At 40.1% G+C, this 18,393-nt stretch overlaps 2 protein-coding genes across 2 annotated transcripts; one reads left to right on the forward strand and one right to left on the reverse strand.

Moving 5' to 3' along the window:
* Positions 1-4,235: 4,235 nt before the first annotated feature.
* On the forward strand, positions 4,236-5,590 carry LOC137262293 (uncharacterized). The gene is made up of 2 exons (XM_067800108.1): positions 4,236-4,468; positions 5,077-5,590. The coding sequence occupies exons 1-2, from the start codon at positions 4,236-4,238 to the stop codon at positions 5,588-5,590; spliced, it is 747 nt and encodes a 248-aa protein (XP_067656209.1).
* A 2,454-nt stretch (positions 5,591-8,044) lies between these two features.
* On the reverse strand, positions 8,045-17,886 carry LOC137261488 (choline kinase alpha-like). Its single transcript, XM_067799242.1, has 9 exons — positions 17,718-17,886; positions 15,918-16,143; positions 14,884-15,017; positions 13,721-13,825; positions 13,229-13,287; positions 12,300-12,384; positions 11,791-11,899; positions 10,293-10,469; positions 8,045-8,858 (listed from the first exon to the last, which is right to left on the reverse strand). The coding sequence occupies exons 1-9, from the start codon at positions 17,846-17,848 to the stop codon at positions 8,784-8,786; spliced, it is 1,101 nt and encodes a 366-aa protein (XP_067655343.1). The 5' UTR covers positions 17,849-17,886; the 3' UTR covers positions 8,045-8,783.
* Between the last annotated feature and the right edge of the window lie 507 nt (positions 17,887-18,393).

The raw sequence follows: 18,393 nt of genomic DNA on the forward strand, positions 1-18,393 counted from the left end.
GTACTTTACTAAGAGAGTGAAATTCCAAATATGACATATGGTGCATTTGACCACGTTCTAAATGGCATCGTGTAATCATCATAGTAACACGTGGTACGAACGAAAAAAATTATAAGAGGGATATATTTTTCATTCTCTTTACCAAAGTATTTCCACCAATAGTTGACATATTAGTATGTAACCAGTTCGATTTCTACAAGTTCTTAACAAAATGTAACCACCAAGAAACGAGTCGTTTCACTTTCAGCTAGAGGCTTTTGATACTGTTGTATTAGCTAGAATCAGGGATACTCTACAACAGGGATTGGTCACTCGCTTGCTTTCTTTACCATTTGTACATTGTACTGATTAACGTGTGCCTCGTCATGCTCCAACGCACACAGTGACTTGGCTCGTTCTCAGCGCAACTTCAGCTGTGTTTAACAGAACTTCAGCCAGTTTATTGTATCAGTCGGAATTTTACAATGAATGAATGAATTGTAGTAAGAATAAAGAGCAAGAATTATGTGAATGAATGAAAGAAATATAGAAAAAGAATAAAAGAAAGAAGTACACATGTGAACGAATGAAAGAATAAATGATACACCGCGGCCTTCCCTCCCAAAACATGTTAAAGAACACGCGTTAGCATCAGCTGTCCTTTAAAAAATCTACTTTGAGACATTTTGTTTACATTAATAATTAATTCAGATATCTTATTGCATGTGGGGAATGGAATGGACATTAACAAAACGTATTTGACACTGTCACACTGCCCTCAAAAATAAAGTGTAAAACTGTCACAAAGCGTTTTAAAACACCTTTCCAGTTTTGTCAAATAATAAGATCTACGATAAAGAAAGAAGTTACGTAACTATAACCCTCAAGCATCAATGGCGAATCAGATCAGATCGGCAATATGTCATATTTTTCATACACCTCAAATACACCCTAACATTCCTTTGTAGATTATGAAACCACCACTATTACTTGCAAACACATTTCACCTGATAGTATTTTCCCCTCATAAGAATTACAGGTGTATGTGAAAGATGTTTTTAAGTAATAACTAGAAACACTCAAACAACGGCGTATAGCATTTCAATGGCAAAATTCAAGAGATCGGCGAAGTGTCATATTTTTCACACACCTCAGTTACACCCTAACAATGTTTTAAGTCATAAAACTGTCACTATTACTTGCAAATACCTTTCAACTAAAGGTATGTTTTCCTTCTAATAATTAAAAGAATATGTGAAAGAAGTTTTTATCGGCACAATTTAGTCTATCTTCGCGGTGAAATCGAGCATGGAAGACAGTGAGCTATAACATACCGACTTGAAACTTTACTACAAATCTGCTGTCCTAATACGGACACCAGTACCAATTATTTGACTTAACCTGAAGTGACAAAATAGTTAACTTATCTTCTACATGTAGGATTTCAGTTGTTGCAACACTCAGCGAACTTAATCAGCTGTTGAAAATAAACGGGGCTCAATCTTAAATACTACGCTGCCACCATATTGGCTACACTGGTAACGTAACGACCGGAGATATACGTTCAGCGGCTTTTCGAGGAGTTTCTTCTCCCCCTCTATATAGGTTCCATGCTAGAATCAAAGAAATCCATTGTAACGCATGGTCCGTTAGTGATCAGTTTCATCAAAGAGGGATTGATTGCTTGAGAAACAATCATTTGGGGCTACTAATGAGTTTTAGTTATTCCCGTTGGACTTCACTATTTTGTGCCACGCCACTTAGCCTAGTGGATACAGCCTTGTTCAAGACAATGACGCAGGTTCGAACCCCTAGTGTGTAAAGAATGTGAGAAGCATGTTCTAAAAAACCTTAATATAAATTGTTCAATGCGGCATTATGCCATATACATATATTAAAAAAAAAAATAAACGGTACAACCAAAATAAAAAAAAATAAAAAAATGCGATATAAGAAAAAAATATCAAATTGAAGTTTCATTCATACCAAATAATATGAATCCAACTTTAATTTGATATGTTATATTTCTATTTTTATGTTTTTTGGGAGGGTGAATATGTTTCTACGCCTCTGTTATCAAGCAGTTTATGTAGCAATGTAGGCAATCGAATCAAGGCCTTCGCTTGGCGAGAGAACACTTTAATTCCCCTGTAGTCTTAAATGAGTGAGTGAGTTTAGTTTTACGCCGCATTCAGCAGTATTCCAGCTATATGACGGCGGTCTGTAAATAATTGAGCCTGGATCAGACAATCCAGTGATCAACATCATGAGCATCGATATACGCAATTGGGTTACGATGACAGCGATCCTAACCACCCGATCCGCTTAGTCGCCTCTTACGACAAGTTAAGATTGCCGAAGACGACGAGGAGGATCCTATGAGGCCCAAAATGTGAGGCACGGAGCATGCTGTCTGTGACAAATACAGGAAATTTCATCTACATTTCCACATTGATGAAAAAAAGCTTTGCTAAAAGCGCAGTTGATTTACAGATCATGAGAATGTTTTCGAATCTTTGTCAAGAAAGTGACGATACCCGGTGTTCTAGAAAAGGAACTGTGTCCTAGCCAACCGGTGACACCAGTTACAAACATATCAGTGGTGTGTCAAATTGTGACATGACATGTTGTAACAACTGCTGAGCAAAAGTGGTATGTTTGAGTTGAGTTGAGTTGAGTTGAGTTGAGTTTGGCTTTACGTCACAACGACATTATTACAGCCAATTAGTGACGAGCAACAGTTTTTGAAATATACAGGACAAAACTAGTTAGAGATACATGTAAATTCTGAAATTATTTATAATGGTGTATTTTATTCATTGATATACTGATAAACCATCGGTCATAAAAACACCAATATCCCTAACTTATTTTGTCCAGTAGATTAAAGAGCCTAATTGTATTGTACCTCAAAATACAGACACAAAAGACTGAAGCTACTGAAGCATTTCTAGACCTGAACCCAAGGTGACTGTTGGAATGTTGACATAATTCCTTCTGTCAAACCCTCTTGTATAGAGTGCTTCTCCCAGACCCTGTCTGAGTCCAGAATTCAAAAGGACCGTCAATTCGAATCCTCTTCCGTCAGTTTCAGTTCCCAAGGTCAGAAGAAATTACGACGACGAACAATAAAAACCTACTCTGTCACGTTTTCTATTTTTATCATTTCAACAAAAGTATAGATCGTGTTATGTTACAGAGTAGGATGACGATAGTCACGTGACGGGAATCAAGGTCAGGTGGTTATGTAACATAATTGATGGTTAGTTTCAGTCATATGATAACGTTTCGGTTTGTTGACAATAGGGAAGATATAAATATCACGCACCTGGTATAACCTGTAATTAAGATTACCTGTGGCAGGCAAAAATGGTCGCGCTTGATCGGCGGGTCCAAATAGGATTCCCGCCCCCACACTGGGGACGTGTCACGGGACTCATTTCCGGAATGTACAATGGTAATTGATATGAAAAAACGAAACAAGTACACGTGTATAGAATGGGCATGTCACGTCCCAAAGACGTGCTAAAAGACGAGGTTTTTGTGTACCTGTGTTTGTAGGAGAATGAATATTGTTTTATGTTTTAGTGAAATGGCTGGTTTGTACCTTTCAAAAGCAATTAAGGACCCCCCCCCCCCTTTTATCATATGATGCAGCCGATATGTCTTTAAAGTATCCCTTGAGCAGTATATACCATGGGACTCAGTAAATAATGGAGCCTGGGCCACAAAGATCTTAGCTGACCAGTGACAGCTCCACAGCTCACATCTCCAGGTTGTCCACACCATTAATATACCGTATATATAATATAATATTATAATATATTATAATATTATATATTTAATCATTTAGGACTTACTCTGTTCAAGGACAGATATATTTTGAATTTATCAGTGTACAGATATATTCCAAACGCAGTCCTTAATAAACCAAGGTGACGAGTAAGTGAGTTAGCTACCTAAATTTTAAACTCAGGAATAAACTCAAAGCAGCGATTTTATATATATTAATCTGAAAGTGGTTTAGTATAGTGACTGAGCGGGACTCTTTTTGCAAAAACATATCTCTATATCGTCTTGCGATATGGGTTTACGCTTTATCGCAGCTGCAAGTGAAGTCCGATGGAGGATGTTAGTTTTAATAAAATATTGCTGTTTTCTTGGGTTTCCCGCCTAACAGTTCCCGACACGAAGATCTCTTTATGTCTGACTTTTCTCTATCAGTTTCAGATTGCCTTATTTGGATCCTGAAGATAATGGCGGCGAATTTTGTGACGTCACTGATGACACGTCTGAGGGGAAGAGGCCAAAAGAAGAGCCCGGATGAAAAGAAGAAGAGACGTTCGTGTATAGTCAGCTGGTTCTCGACCTCCGACCTTGATAACGTCGATGAAGATTCTTCCTTCCTATTGGACGACAGTGGTCTTGACGTCACATCCGGCCCAAGAACACCGTCCGGAAGAGAGCGTGATTCTGGCTATATGGGAAGGTAATATGGTCGTGTGAAACGGTCGGGCTTGCTGTGCCACAAAATAATTCACTCGCCCAAAATTTGAATGTAGAAACTAAGCAAAGGATTACAAGAAGGTAAAATACAACCATTTATTAACCCATAATTTTGCAAGATTTGAAAATGTGCTATTACTTTACATTCATTTAAAATTACCCCATGAAGCTCATTATTGAGTAGGGTCAGTGACTGTGGAGATTTACTGGCCCAATTGGATTTACACTAGCCCGTGCAGGCCGGTGGCTATTTCACACACTGTTAGTGTGAACATCGATCCATGTACTTCATGATACAAGAGTATCGGAGCGGAAGGCTTTCCACGTATTCTTTCCACAGATTTAAACCACAAAAAAAAAATAAAATAAAATAAACCAAAAAAAAAAAAAACCCGGAGCCAATAAATGGCATAAAGTTTCGTATTTAAACCATTTACAGATATTGGCATGACATGTGGAGCTATACCATTGATACCACCTTTCTTTAGACACAACAGGATAAAACGTTGAAACTGAATATCTGGTTATGAAATATAGTACGACATTTTCACCTTCAACAGGTTGTATCGAAACATAAATTATTCTTGGCAGGTTTTCGAGTCATGAAGATATTTGCAGTGGCTGGATCCTGGAAGACTCCGTGTGCATCGATCTGGAAAAAGGGGAAGTCATTACTAATTTCAACTCCGACCACGGTATTATGCGAAAGGCTGAATCTCTATCCAGTCTCGTGCGCTGTACAAGCATCCAAGACAGGTCACTGAAGGTCACTCGTAAGAGACGTCAGAACATGGCCAAACGAAATCGTAGAAACAAATACTTGTCTTTCAAGAAGGCTATCTTCCCAGACGAAGGCATTGACGTCACTTCCGGTGAAGGATGCACAACCGATGAATCTTCTGATGAGATGATAGAGCCACCCAGGGAGAAGAAGGTTTCTCCAACCGAGAAAAGAAGGACCAGGAAGGTGCCTGACGTCATCACTCGTCAGAACAGCGTTCAGAAGAAATCTTGGGAAATCAGACGGCGTAGGAAACAGGAGCTCCAGAAGAAGCGACGGTCTGCAATCCTGGAAGCTAACCTTGATGCTGCAACAGTGGAATGATGTAGATATTCTGGAAGCAGTTACTTTGTTACTACCTTGTGACGTTTTGGGCTGGGCACTTTTGGTCCCTCTCTCCAGATTATGTGGGACGTGATGGTTTGCATGTTGTTTGATGTCACGCTATAAAATAGTCCAACTATACCGGCGGTCTGTAAATAATCGTACCACGACCATGAACTCCAGTGGTTGATGTTGTGAGCATAATACAATGGCTATCGATCATCAAGCCAGACAGTTTCACCCAATATTTGACAGGCAAAATTTGCAAGGGAACTTGACCTTATCAGGATGTGGAATTTGGTTCTATGTGTTGGCGAACCTGGTTGCCCAACGGATCGCAGGAGAAAGACTTTGACGACTGCTTTAAGATGGGGGTATTTTGGACTGCAAGCTTTTCGTTACAGATGACAGGACCCTGGACAATATCCATTAACCAGGCCATGAACGATATTACATTCACGGGGTTCTGCTAACTCACATTGTGTAATACTGATGTATTAAAGCATAGTAGCCTAATTAATCAGAAACTACGTCATCATTCCACACAAGCCATAAGGGGTGCTGTGGCCTAGTAATTAAAGCGTTCGATCATCTCGCCGAAGACCAGTGTTCAATTCCAGGAAAGTACAATGTGCGAAACCCATTTTTGATGTCTTTCGCGGTAATATTGCTAAAAATTGCTAAAACAATACTGACTGAATGATTTTCTCTCTGACGACAGACAATTAAGAACTGTGGGACAGACGAAATTATGTGTTTTATCAGGGTTTCTTATCTGCGGGGTATCTGCGACTGTTTTCCTTCGAGCAACGTTTCCCAAACGTTTGTAAATGTTTTACTGTCCAGCATATACTTATACACATTCTTTGGTCTGTTTAGACAACGCGTGCAAGCGGGGTCTTGGGGACTTAATATCCATGAATGAATGCAAATTGACCAGTACTTGCATCAAAACAGATCCGGTGTGAAACACAATACACTCTGTATCCGTGATTAGGTGTCTGAGGGTGTGGATTCGAATGCCGCATGGGACTCAGCCCAAGAAAGTTCTCGAATTTGCTCTTTCCTAGGAAAGTGTAATTCCAAATACTACATATGTTATATTTTGTATCCTCTGAACAATCTCGGAGGGATAAAATCGCTTGTAAACAAGAAATGTTAATTAAAGGGAAAAACAAAGCGTTATCCATAAACAAAACCCGTCCTTTACAAATAACCATGGAGGACAGAACGTGCAGGCCCTTAAAACATAGTAGTTTTTTTATGCCCCGAGGAGCCTTAGCGTAGCCTATTGGTTAATACGTTGTCAATACGCTGAAGGCCACGGTTCGATTTCTTGGGGTCTCCCGCAGCAAAACCATACTCACTCACTCACTCACTCACTCTTACACTGACTCTGTGTATGATGATTTTGATAGTATTAAAATTTGTGAAGTTTTAAAAAAGTTAATCAATACCAAAGTAACAGACTATGTAATAGTGTCTGAAGGATATTAGTGAGTGAGTGAGTTTACTTTTACGCCGCACCCAGCAATATTCCAGCTATTTGGAGACCATTTGTAAATAATCGAGTCTGTAACAGACAATCCAATGAGCAACAACATGAGCATCGTTCTACGCAATTGGGATTCGGTGACATGTGTCAACCAAGTCAGCGAGCTTAAATCCCCCGATCCCGTTAGTCGCCTCTTACAACAAGCATGACTTACTGCGGACCATTTCTAACCCAGATCGGCCCAGGGGATACTGATGCAATTGCAGATTCTTAGAATGTTCTGTGATATCTCAGCTCACGATGAGCTTCGATACGACTCCCACAGGAAGTACACATTCTGCCTAATGGCACCACTTTCTGTGGCTGCAAAGAGGATAAAGAAATTCGCAGTTTAGTCATGGAGGCTTCGACAGAACGAGAAACTGTTTCTTCCACATACATCTAACGTAAAAGTATATATATGCTTCATACTGTGCAGTAATAAAATGATATTATGATACAACACTTTACAACATTTCCAGATACGATATACACCTGTGGAAGTGCAATGTGTAAATACACAATCCCAAAGACGATACTCATATACCAGAAATCTGTTGCGAAAATGCTGAATTTTCAAAAATGCATAACTCCCCCACACATTGACGTACATGAATTCTTTGACCAGTTTAGGAGAAGGCAATGTCAATACAACCAAGCGGGTGCTTTTAGATAATGGAGTCGTTGAGCGCGATGGTGACGATGTAGCACGACCCCGACGTCGGGTTTCCTGGCTCTCAGACCAATGTCTTTCAACCTGTTCCGTACTGTCCAGGCACCATGGGTGCTAACATTCACACGCCCGTAACAGAAGACTGGTAATCTCTAGCGAGCATTCTTTCAATGGCAACGTTCCGTGTCGCAGAGTCAAGACTTGGCGTAGTGGTTTGACCTTGAAACTCCTTCAAAACGAATGATAATTTACAAAAATAATCTGGATTTTTATTGCCAGACATAGACTAATGTATACATGTGTAATTTTGATAGTAACTAACAAACCCACTTTAATTGAAAAGCAGCCCCAGGGAAACCAGAGATTCAGAACCTGGGGAAATCTAGACTTGCTTCATTTAAGACTTTGGCACTGCAGAGAAGGCTAAGCAGTAGGCAAAATAATGTGGTTCAGGAACTGTATGCCAGACAGTCCATGCTCTGTGCGGCGCAGTTTCAACTGGAAGGTAATTTCTGTTACGTTATAGCAAAGAAGAGATCTCACCATCCATAGTTTTTACTTGTGCACTATATACACTTTTGATACATATTTTGACTGTTGTGTGAACACGATAGGCAATTAGTAGATTTAAAAAAAAAATACAAATCGCCTATGCGTTTCTTATTTGGATAGTACAGAAACATTCCTTGCTTTGGAGGTTAGATCAAGGTTTAAGGGGCAATGGCGTAGCTCAGTGGTTAAAGCGTTCGCTCGTCAATTCGAAGACGCGGGTTCGATGCCCCACAGGGGTACAGGTTGTGGAGCCAGTTTCCGGTGTCCCCCGCCGTGATATTTCTGAAATATTGCTAAAAGTGGCGTTCGATCCAGCTCTTGCACTAAATCTTAGTGGTTCGGAGGAACATCGAACATGTAGAACACCAGCATGGTTCCCAGTTAGCGCAGTAGACTCCAGGAACCAAGCTGCAGCAACACCGACTACTTGTGAGTCAGTCTTCACTACGGAGTGTAGGTAGGCGTTTCTTCATCTCGAAGTAGGATTCGAACCTTGATATGGCCAATTCCTGAAATTATAAAAAATAATTGTGATACCTCGCAATCACACAATGCGTTTTCATTTTTTATTGTTTAACACTACAATTTTCATGCTATATGATCTCGCGTGTGGCCGTGGCTGCAGGAGATCAATTCTGACCAGGATAAAATTGTTCTGACCTTGCTCACTAGTGAGTGAGCTTAGTTTTATACTTCACTAAGCAATATTCCAATCCAGTGATCAACAGCACAAGCATCTATCTGCGCAACTGTGATACGATGACATGTGTCAACCAACTCAACGAACCTGACTACCCCATCGCTTTAGTCGCCTCTTACGACAAGCATGATTAATTCTAAAGCGGATCTTCACAGGTTATGTTCATTACATGATGAAGAAGAGCAAGGGGTTGGGAGGTCCTTATTACGACAAACATGATTTGGTGAGGACTAGTTCTAACCAGTATCTTTCTTTTGTGTCCTGAAGATGTAGATACATTGATAAAATAAAACTACAGTGGAAGCTGTCAAAGCCAGCTTCTGTCCCATCCGGCAAGTTGTCAACAGCGGCATAAAATTTCAGTCCCATTCATGACTTGTACGTTTATCCGGCACTTTGTCTAAACCGGATTACTTCGTCAGTCCCAAATGAGTGCCGGTTTAGACAGCCTCCACTGTATATCCTTTCCCCTTGTCCCCAAAACATGTGACTGCTGACAAAAGCTGGTTATCTCTGATACATTTTTTGTGTCTGCACTATAATATAAGCCCAAGGACAAGGAGCCAGTCATTCAACGGACAGGTCCAGTCTGGAAATTACTTGAGGTTTTTCAGGCCATCTTTGGGGTGAAATCCATTGACAAGACAAAAGTGCTGATAAAAATGGGGATCATGGAGATCAACTGGTTAATGGGGGAATCAAGTGGCGCAAGTACGCACAAAAAAGTGCAGAGCCTATTAAGGCGTCTGATGACCTTCCTTGGGGAGTCGGTGTGGCAGCCTTATGGTTAAGACGTTCGCTCGTCACGCTGAACACCTAAGTTCGATACTCAACATGTGTGAAGCCCATTTCTGGTGTCACCCGCCCTGATATTGCTGGAATATTGCTAAAAGCGGCATGAAACTAAACCAACTGACTCCTTTGCAGCAAAACATCATTTCCAGTGTGTGAGTTGCCATTGGTTGAAGCGTTTGCCTGCCAAGCACAAAATCTGCTTTCGTTGGCTCACGTGGGTACAGTGTGTGAAGCCCTGGCTTGTTTAGAGCTTATATATTCCTTATATAACCCAAAACATAGGTATTGGCTTCTATGTACATCATTGCCAAGTCCATTCGATTCCCTTCACAGGTACTACATGTCAAAACCATTTGAAAGCCTCACACAATGATGGAACACTGCCAAATTGTCATAAAATGGTCTTTATTCACTCCTATGTGTCAGACAAGGTCGTTCACTAACTCACCCAGTAACCACACTCTATCTTGCAGGTCTCTGCTTGTACAATGGCCCACGTCCCCCACATGAAGTGGGAAGCCAGAGCGTAGGTATTGACTTCTACATACATCATTGCCAACTCCTCCTCCGATATGTCATCTTCCTCGCGTCCAAAACATGTCAGGTACTCTCGGAAGAAAGCGTACTGAAATAACACAATATGTCTTTTAGTTTTAAAGTTTTGTCTTTGAAATAGACTGAACCTGAACACGTTTCCAGGGAGTGTGAATATGACTACAGAAATGTCGAACTGGTTAGTCTAATGAAAAGTTGAACTAGAAGCACTCACCGGGTGTTTGCAAGAATTCACTTGATGTTCACAAGAACCCATTAGAATCCACCTGGTGGTCCTAAATACACACTTGGTGTCTAATAGAACCCACCTGGTGTTTCCTAGCATTCATCTTGTTCATAGTTCACTAAGCCCACTGGTGTTACTGCAACTCACCCGATTTAAACATATTTTCATATCAAGAAGAAGCACGTATTGGTAAACAAGCACAATACTTATATCAATATTATCAAGAACATCAAACAATAAAAACTGCTGCTTGCTAAACTCCACAAAACGCCATCCGTTTGCTAAAATCTATCAACTTTCTGGAATCCACCTGTTACCACGGGAAGAACTCACTGCATCCACCGGTTACCACAATAAGAACTCACCTGTCGCTTCCTTGAAGGATACTGGGCTGGAAGCCACCGATTACCAAAAGAAGAAATAAACATGTTGTTTCCTTGAAGGCTACTGAGCTGGGATCCACCTTTTACCACAAGAAGAACTCACCTGTTGTTTCCTTGAGGATACTAGGCTGGAATCCACCTGTTACCACAAGAAGAACTCACCTGTCGCTTCCTTGAAGATATACTCGACAGGAATCCACCGGTTACCACAAGACGAACTCACCTGTTGTTTCCTTGAAGGCTGCTGGGCAGGGATCCACCTGTTCCCACAAGAAGAAATAGACATGTTGTTTCCTTGAAGGATACTGGGCTGGGATCCACCCGTTACAAGACAAACTCACTTGTTGCTTCCTTGAAGGATACTAGGCTGGAATCCATCTGTTACCATGTCAAGAACTCACCTGTTGTTACTTTGAGGGATACTGAACTGGAATCCACCCGTTACCACAAGAAGAAATAAACATGTTGTTTCCTTGACGGCTACTGGGCAGGGATCCACCCGTTACAAGAAGAAAAACTCACCTGTTGTTTCCTTGAAGGATACTAGGCCGGAGCGCCCCTGTTACCATCTCACCTGCTGCTTCCTTGAAGGATACTAGGCTGGAGCGTCCCTGTTATCATCTCACCTGCTGCTTCCCTGATGGATACTAGGCCGGAGCGTCCCTGTTACCATCTCACCTGCTGCTTCCCTGAAGGATACTAGGCCGGAGCGTCCCTGTTACCATCTCACCTGCTGCTTCCTTGAAGGATACTAGGCTGGAGCGTCCCTGTTATCATCTCACCTGCTGCTTCCTTGAAGGGTACTGATCTGGAATGTGGTAGAAGAAGGGCTTTTCGGGGTTGGAATGGTCGTAGCACCGTGTAGTGAAGTGGTTCCCTATGTCAAAGCCCCTGTGAACATGTAATACGTCATCAAATTCCAATTCCAGCAGTTAGGGCTAATGTGGATGAGTGAGTTTAGTTTTACGTCGCACTCAGCAATATTCCGGCTACATGACGTCGATCTTTGCAAGATGGAGTCTGAACCAGATAATCCAGGAAACAACAAAAGAATTAGTTGTTACACATGTGTAAACCGATGACATGTGTCAACCAAGTCAGCGAGCCTGGCCACCCGATTCCGTTAGTCGCCTCTTACGACAAGCGTGGGTTACAGAAGATCAATTCGAGTCCTGGTTTTCACGGGTCGATTCCGGAAGAATGTTTTGCGACTCACCATATGTGACTGATGCAATGCCGACCGTTGCTAATTTTCTTGCACCTACAAAACCTGTTTTAAAAACGTGCCCACCTGAAATTGTAGCTACAAAGCTCCCAGTCTATGATAGTCAATTGCCTGTCGGGGTTCATTTCCTCCTTCAGATACAAGATGTTTCCTGAAAATACACACCGCAAACTCAGCTGGATTGAAACACACGTAAAATATCAGGACAGTAATACTATAGCAGTACCGCCATGCAGCGTTCAAAATTAACGTTGGACCTTAACCCCGTAGCCAAGTGAAAACCACTCGGACCCACAGCTGCTGTTTTGCTCAGGTCCTTATGGCCGTCATCTTTTTAATCCCCAATAAATAAGAGTTTTATTTTCACATTAAGTTAAGAGCCTACACAGCCTTGGTTCTAGACACATCCTAATCAGGACCCACAACTTTTCATGATTCTGTGTAATTAGGACTTGCAACCACTGCTTACATATTGTCCCATTTTTAAGTGTTTTTTTTTTTTCAGGCAGCGTGTTTCGGGGTCAAGTGATAAAGGCGTTAGTTCATCAGTCCAACAAGCTGGGTTCGATTCTCGACACGGATACAATATATTCAACACTTTTCTTGTGGTCTCTGACATCTGGAATATTGTTTAAAGTGGCGTCCTCCCTAACTCGCCCACTCACTCTTTTAATGCCGAAACATTCGTGTAACCTCTTTCACTGGTGTTTTGAGTCGTCATTTTCCTCCTTATGGAACATTAGGCACTGAGATAAAATCTGCCAGGATATGTTGTGCCAACCCAGGGTTATATACTGAACAGTTAGAGAAACACAAGATTCGAAAAAAAAAATCTCTTGAAATTAAGCTTTCATGTTAATGAATGTTCATGTCTTAAGCTTGACAAAAAAAGTTGCATTTTTTTGCTGCTCAGTATATATTAACCAGGTTTCTGATAATGCTGACATAACAAATAACACAAAATACGACATAAGTTGAAACATTGTGAATCATACCTTCATGAAGATCGTTATGACAAAAGACGACTGGAGAGTATACCCTAGAAAACATGATCCTGAAAACACAGTAATGTCATTGTAGTCAGGTGGATGTACTGAACATCAGTGAAGACATATACTGAACAACAAAAGAAACGCAAGTTTCGAAAAAAAAAAGAAATCTCATAACAATAAGCGTTCATGTATTGGTCTTCTGTTTGAAAACTTGGCAAAAAGCCAGAGTTAAGTTTCTTTTGCTGTTCAGTATAGATATAAGCAAATATTCATTTATGTTAATGCTAAAACAGTGTTCGGTAATTTACCTAAGTCTTTGTGAGTGATCAGGTATAAAACATATTATCAATTAATCAATGTTTTCTTTGCGAATTAGTCATTTACATCCATAAATTTTAACCAGGTCTTTTATAATATAAATTTCTGACCACTTGATCGTGAAGTTTAAAAAGATTTCATTTCCATAAGCAAAATAACATAATGATATAAACCCACAATAATTCTTGGAACTCCTGTTCTATATTGAATGAAATCAGTTTCTTCCTCTTTGGAGACCTGCCTGAATGTTCTCGAAATATGTTCTTGATTTCTGCTAGCTTCCTGAAAAAATAAAAACATAGATAGATTTGGTCTTATTGTCCTGTTATTTAATTCATTTGGTCTTATTGCCCTGTTATTTAATTCATTTGGTCTTATTGTCCTGTTATTTAATTCATTTGGTCTTATTGTCCTGTTATTTAATTCATTTGGTCTTATTGTCCTGTTATTTAATTCATTTGGTCTTATTGTCCTGTTATTTAATTCATTTGGTCTTATTGTCCTGTTATTTAATCCATTTGGTCTTATTAACGTTCAGAAACACAGATTACGAATTCCAAAGTTTAAAGCATGTGTGACATCATCGTACTTATTTGGACATTATCGCTATGATCTCATTCCACGACTATTGGATAAATAGAAATGTGATATCATCCCATCTACCCACACTATCTTTGATATCATTACCCTATTTACACTATTCGGTCTGTGCCATATATATGTTTGATCAAAATAACTGTGATATCATCCTACCATTTACACACTGTTGGGCGAATTTAACTGTGATATTATCCAACCTTTACACGCTGTTTGATCAATATAACTGCCATATCACCTACCTTTACACACTGTTTGATCAATATAACTGTCATATCAACCAACCTTTACACACTGTTTGATCAGTATAACTGCCATATCACCATACCTTTACACACTGTTTGATCAGTAACTGTGACAACGCCCTATCTTTAGACACTGTTTGATCAATGTGTAACTGGCATCACTCAACCGTTACAGACTGTTTGATCAATATAACTGTGTTATCAACATGCTTTTACACACTGTTTGATCGACAAGGCAGGTCTATTTTATTTAGAGTATTGTCAAACTCATTCCCTATTCGATGAACATGGTTGCGAAATAACCCGTAATTATAGTTCCCATTGGTAACTACTCGCCTCTTTCCTTGACCTACAAGAACCAGCTTGCCGCAATAACACGAGTAGTTACGAATGAAAGTTCCCATAAATGGAACTGTGCTATTGTTTTCATCCACAATATTTGGTCAAGATGGCTTTGGTCAAACTCTGATTATACACTCAACAGGTATATTCCCTTACCCTCCCACGTAGTTCTTGAACCAGCGTGGTTCTTTGCACAATGGCATATCCAGCTGATGGAATTGCGCCAACTTTCTGGCAACGAGGCGAGATATTGATGGTATCGACAATTCCAGTGTCAGTAAGGCTCGTGTCTACAACAAGAATATCTGAGTGAGTGAGTAAAATATGTACTATACCAATTCATCAATTCAACACGTCTTGCTACGTTTAGACATGTAATCTGTGTCATTTTGCCGAATTTGGTTGTGTGTGTCCGTGCATGTTGTCGTTTGGGCCAGCGTGCCCGCACTCAGACACAGACATCCATACATGAATTTATCCCATTACAAACAAACGCCAGGTAGTAACAACTAATATCTTTTAACTTTGTTATATGAATAATCCGTCTACTTCTTAGTAGGTGTGAGGCAGTGGTGTAGCCTCGTGATTAAGGCGTTTGCTCGTCACGCTAAAATCCCGTGTTCGATTCCCCACATGGGTACAATGTATCAAGCCTCTTCTGGTCTCCAATGATGAAATATTGCAAAAATATTTTAGATGTTCTATCCAAAGATGTGAACATTTCATACCATGAATTTCCCAATATTTCCCTATTTTTCCCGATTTTGAACAAGAGGTTCAAGTCATGGCCATCCCCTAATGATAATGTTCTGTGGCAGTGCTGTTAGAGAGTATCACATTTTAATTGTAAGGGAGAGTGGTATTCGTTATCATTTAGACTTGTGCTAGATGTAGACAGAGTTCTGGAAGGTACTACCTCCCTATAGGCCTTTTCACAACATTCTGGGAGGAGGGGTGGTGTAGTGGTACCCAGCATGGGTACAATGTGTATAGCCCATTTCTGGTGTCCCCCGCCGTGATATTGATGGAATATTGCTAAAAGTGACGCAAAACTGCACATACTCATTTCACTATATTCTGACTTAGTGAGTACCTATGTTTCCTTATAGAAGCTTATCTTAGTACTTATTATAACCTATTATTTTACTGAAAATTCCTTGTCTAAAAGAGATAAAACAATGATTACTTACAGGAATATATTCTTCTATTCGTCCATCATGGTATATGCCATACAGTTTTGGTCCCATTCCTTTCTCCGACAAGATGGCGAACACAACGGCGTTCTTGACAACGGACTCCTTACACCTACTGACTGTGTGTTTGTGAAATCGCAGCAGGACACACGTCGGTACCCCGGCGTCAGGCTCCAGAGTCTTTGGAAGGTAGCACAGGTAAATCTGTTTTGGGTTACCACCACTGGAAGAATAAAAACAAATGCATGTATAATTTTGTTACAAATGTCATACTGTTTTCTTTGGATATGTCCAATTGGTTTTTCAGTACCTCAGTGAACCAAAACAATACTTCCACTTTGAATGGCCCAATGATACTTCCACTTTGAATGGCCCAATGATACTTCCACTTTGAATGGCCCAATGATAATGACAATGGAAATGAAAGATGGCGAGTGAGTTTTATTAAATTCCCCAAGACAAAGACAATGAAATATTTCTCAAGTTGCTTGAATACTTTAACAAATCAAAACTGTTCTGCATAACCGAAATATGACTTTAAAATGTAGTGTAATCCATTAGACCTTAAACCTGATGGAAACAGATGGTGAGATAGTTCCCCGAATACAACTACAGTGACGGGTGACTTAAAAACCGATAGTGATGCCTGCTAAATAGTCTTGAAGTGAGTAAGTGAGTGAGTGAGTGAGTGAGTGAGTAAGTTCAGTTTTAAGTCTCTTTTACCAATGTTCAAACAATAAACAGGCGGAGGACACCAAACAAAGGGCTTCACACATTGTGCCCATCGAACCAGGACCTTGGGGTTGACGGGCAAACGCTTTATGCACGGGACTACCCAACCGCCCCATAACTAAGCTTGAAAACAAAGAAAAAGGGTTAACACTCCTAACATACATATCCAGCCCTTGAAAATCTCTCGGTTTGGTTGTGTTTGTAAATGAGATAATTAAGATGCGGCCATGATAAGATACTGCACGAACCTGATCTTGTTTAAGTTTGAATGAGTGAGTGAATGAGTGAGTGAGTGAGTGAGTATGGTTTTACACCCGTTTTTAGCCATAGAAATTTTAGAAAGAGCATCACTTAATAACTAATATACAAATATGTATTACAATTTCAACATCACTTATTGTCACTAATAGTTAAAACTATTGTGGCAGTGACTGTTGCTTTGAAGCATTTACACCTGTTTGTTTGATATTTGTTGTGTCAACAGCAGCCATACCTTTCAAAACCTTGTCCATCACATATAGATGAAATGAAACGTGACAAGTATAATGATTGTTCTTACACAAAATGATTCAAATAGCCTTAATTATTTCATGAAATGACTGACTTCACGATCTGTCTCTAACATGCATAACGGGATGGATTCATTACATTGAATTCATCTTTTTCATATTTGGTACTTTTCACGGAGATATGCAAGGTTAGCTACCAAATTCCAGATGGCTAAACACGACAAATTACTTGGATCAGGTGTATCATGAATGTTTGGAGAGCGCATCATCACTTGCACTTCCTTATGACACTGTTTGAACAATACTCGTTCTTGAAAGACGATGGTGCAGTGCGTGAGTTTTGCGCCGCTTTTAGCAATGTTCCAGGAATATCATTGCTGGGCACACCAGAAATGGGCTTCACACATTGTATCCAATTGGGAATGGAACCCGGGTCTTCAGCGTGACGAACGGTCGCCTTAAGCACTAGGTAACCCCACCGACCCTTCAAGCCTTGGAAACAGTTAGAAAGCGTCTTAGAATAATGATGATATTACTCAGTTACATCAGTCCTTACCTGGGTATGACCAAATTTTGTACAATAAGTTCATCCTCTGTTATTTCGGCCCATGAACCATGTAACGAATCCCTGCACCAACTGTAGGCCTTTTGTCTGATATCCCTCTCGCGTACGATCTCGCCGTCCATTGTCAACTCGCGTCTGCTAATACCGAGCAACGAGGCTAAGATACGTAGAATCATTTCCCACGTGTGAAAGAGGCGTTGATGTGGCATGACTCATTTCTCGCGTCAGCAATTTTATCCTCTCCTACGTAAAAACTTAGAATAATTTTAATTTACGTCTTACATAAGATCTTTGAAGAAATTATAATATAGACTTTCGTCCCTGCAACAGGTCTTTAGATCTATCAAAATGGTTAGGGAAAATATTCCCAAACACAATAATTAAACACGTACTACCGCAAGAAATATGTGTTTTCAGTAGGCAGTTATTTTCATGATTCTTGCAATTATTTATTTCATCTTATATTTTTTGTGACATTGCTGTTTTATACATATATATGTTTATGCTTGTCGAGCACAGTTTTATCTTGTAATCCAACTCATGAGACAATATAATTCATATCCTCAAGACATCGTCGACCGATAAGCTATTTGGTCACCGCAAAATTGAATGCAATACAGCGATCACTTCTCCCTACTATATGCTACAACCCGTCTTTAGTCATACG

This window comes from Haliotis asinina, chromosome 14, assembly GCF_037392515.1.
Source record: "Haliotis asinina isolate JCU_RB_2024 chromosome 14, JCU_Hal_asi_v2, whole genome shotgun sequence".
NCBI classification, from domain to species: domain Eukaryota; kingdom Metazoa; phylum Mollusca; class Gastropoda; order Lepetellida; family Haliotidae; genus Haliotis; species Haliotis asinina.

Excerpts from the sequence above, each read along its gene's own strand:
- LOC137261488 (XM_067799242.1), bottom strand. The coding sequence starts at position 17,848 with ATGGACGGCGAGATCGTACGCGAGAGGGATATCAGACAAAAGGCCTAC. Across the intron at positions 13,826-14,883 it reads TTCAAGAACTACGTGGGAGG|GAAGCTAGCAGAAATCAAGA; the intron begins GTAAGGGAATAT and ends TTATTTTTTCAG. Across the intron at positions 11,900-12,299 it reads CTTTGTAGCTACAATTTCAG|GGGCTTTGACATAGGGAACC; the intron begins GTGGGCACGTTT and ends ACATGTTCACAG.
- LOC137262293 (XM_067800108.1), top strand. The coding sequence starts at position 4,236 with ATGGCGGCGAATTTTGTGACGTCACTGATGACACGTCTGAGGGGAAGA. Across the intron at positions 4,469-5,076 it reads GATTCTGGCTATATGGGAAG|GTTTTCGAGTCATGAAGATA; the intron begins GTAATATGGTCG and ends TATTCTTGGCAG.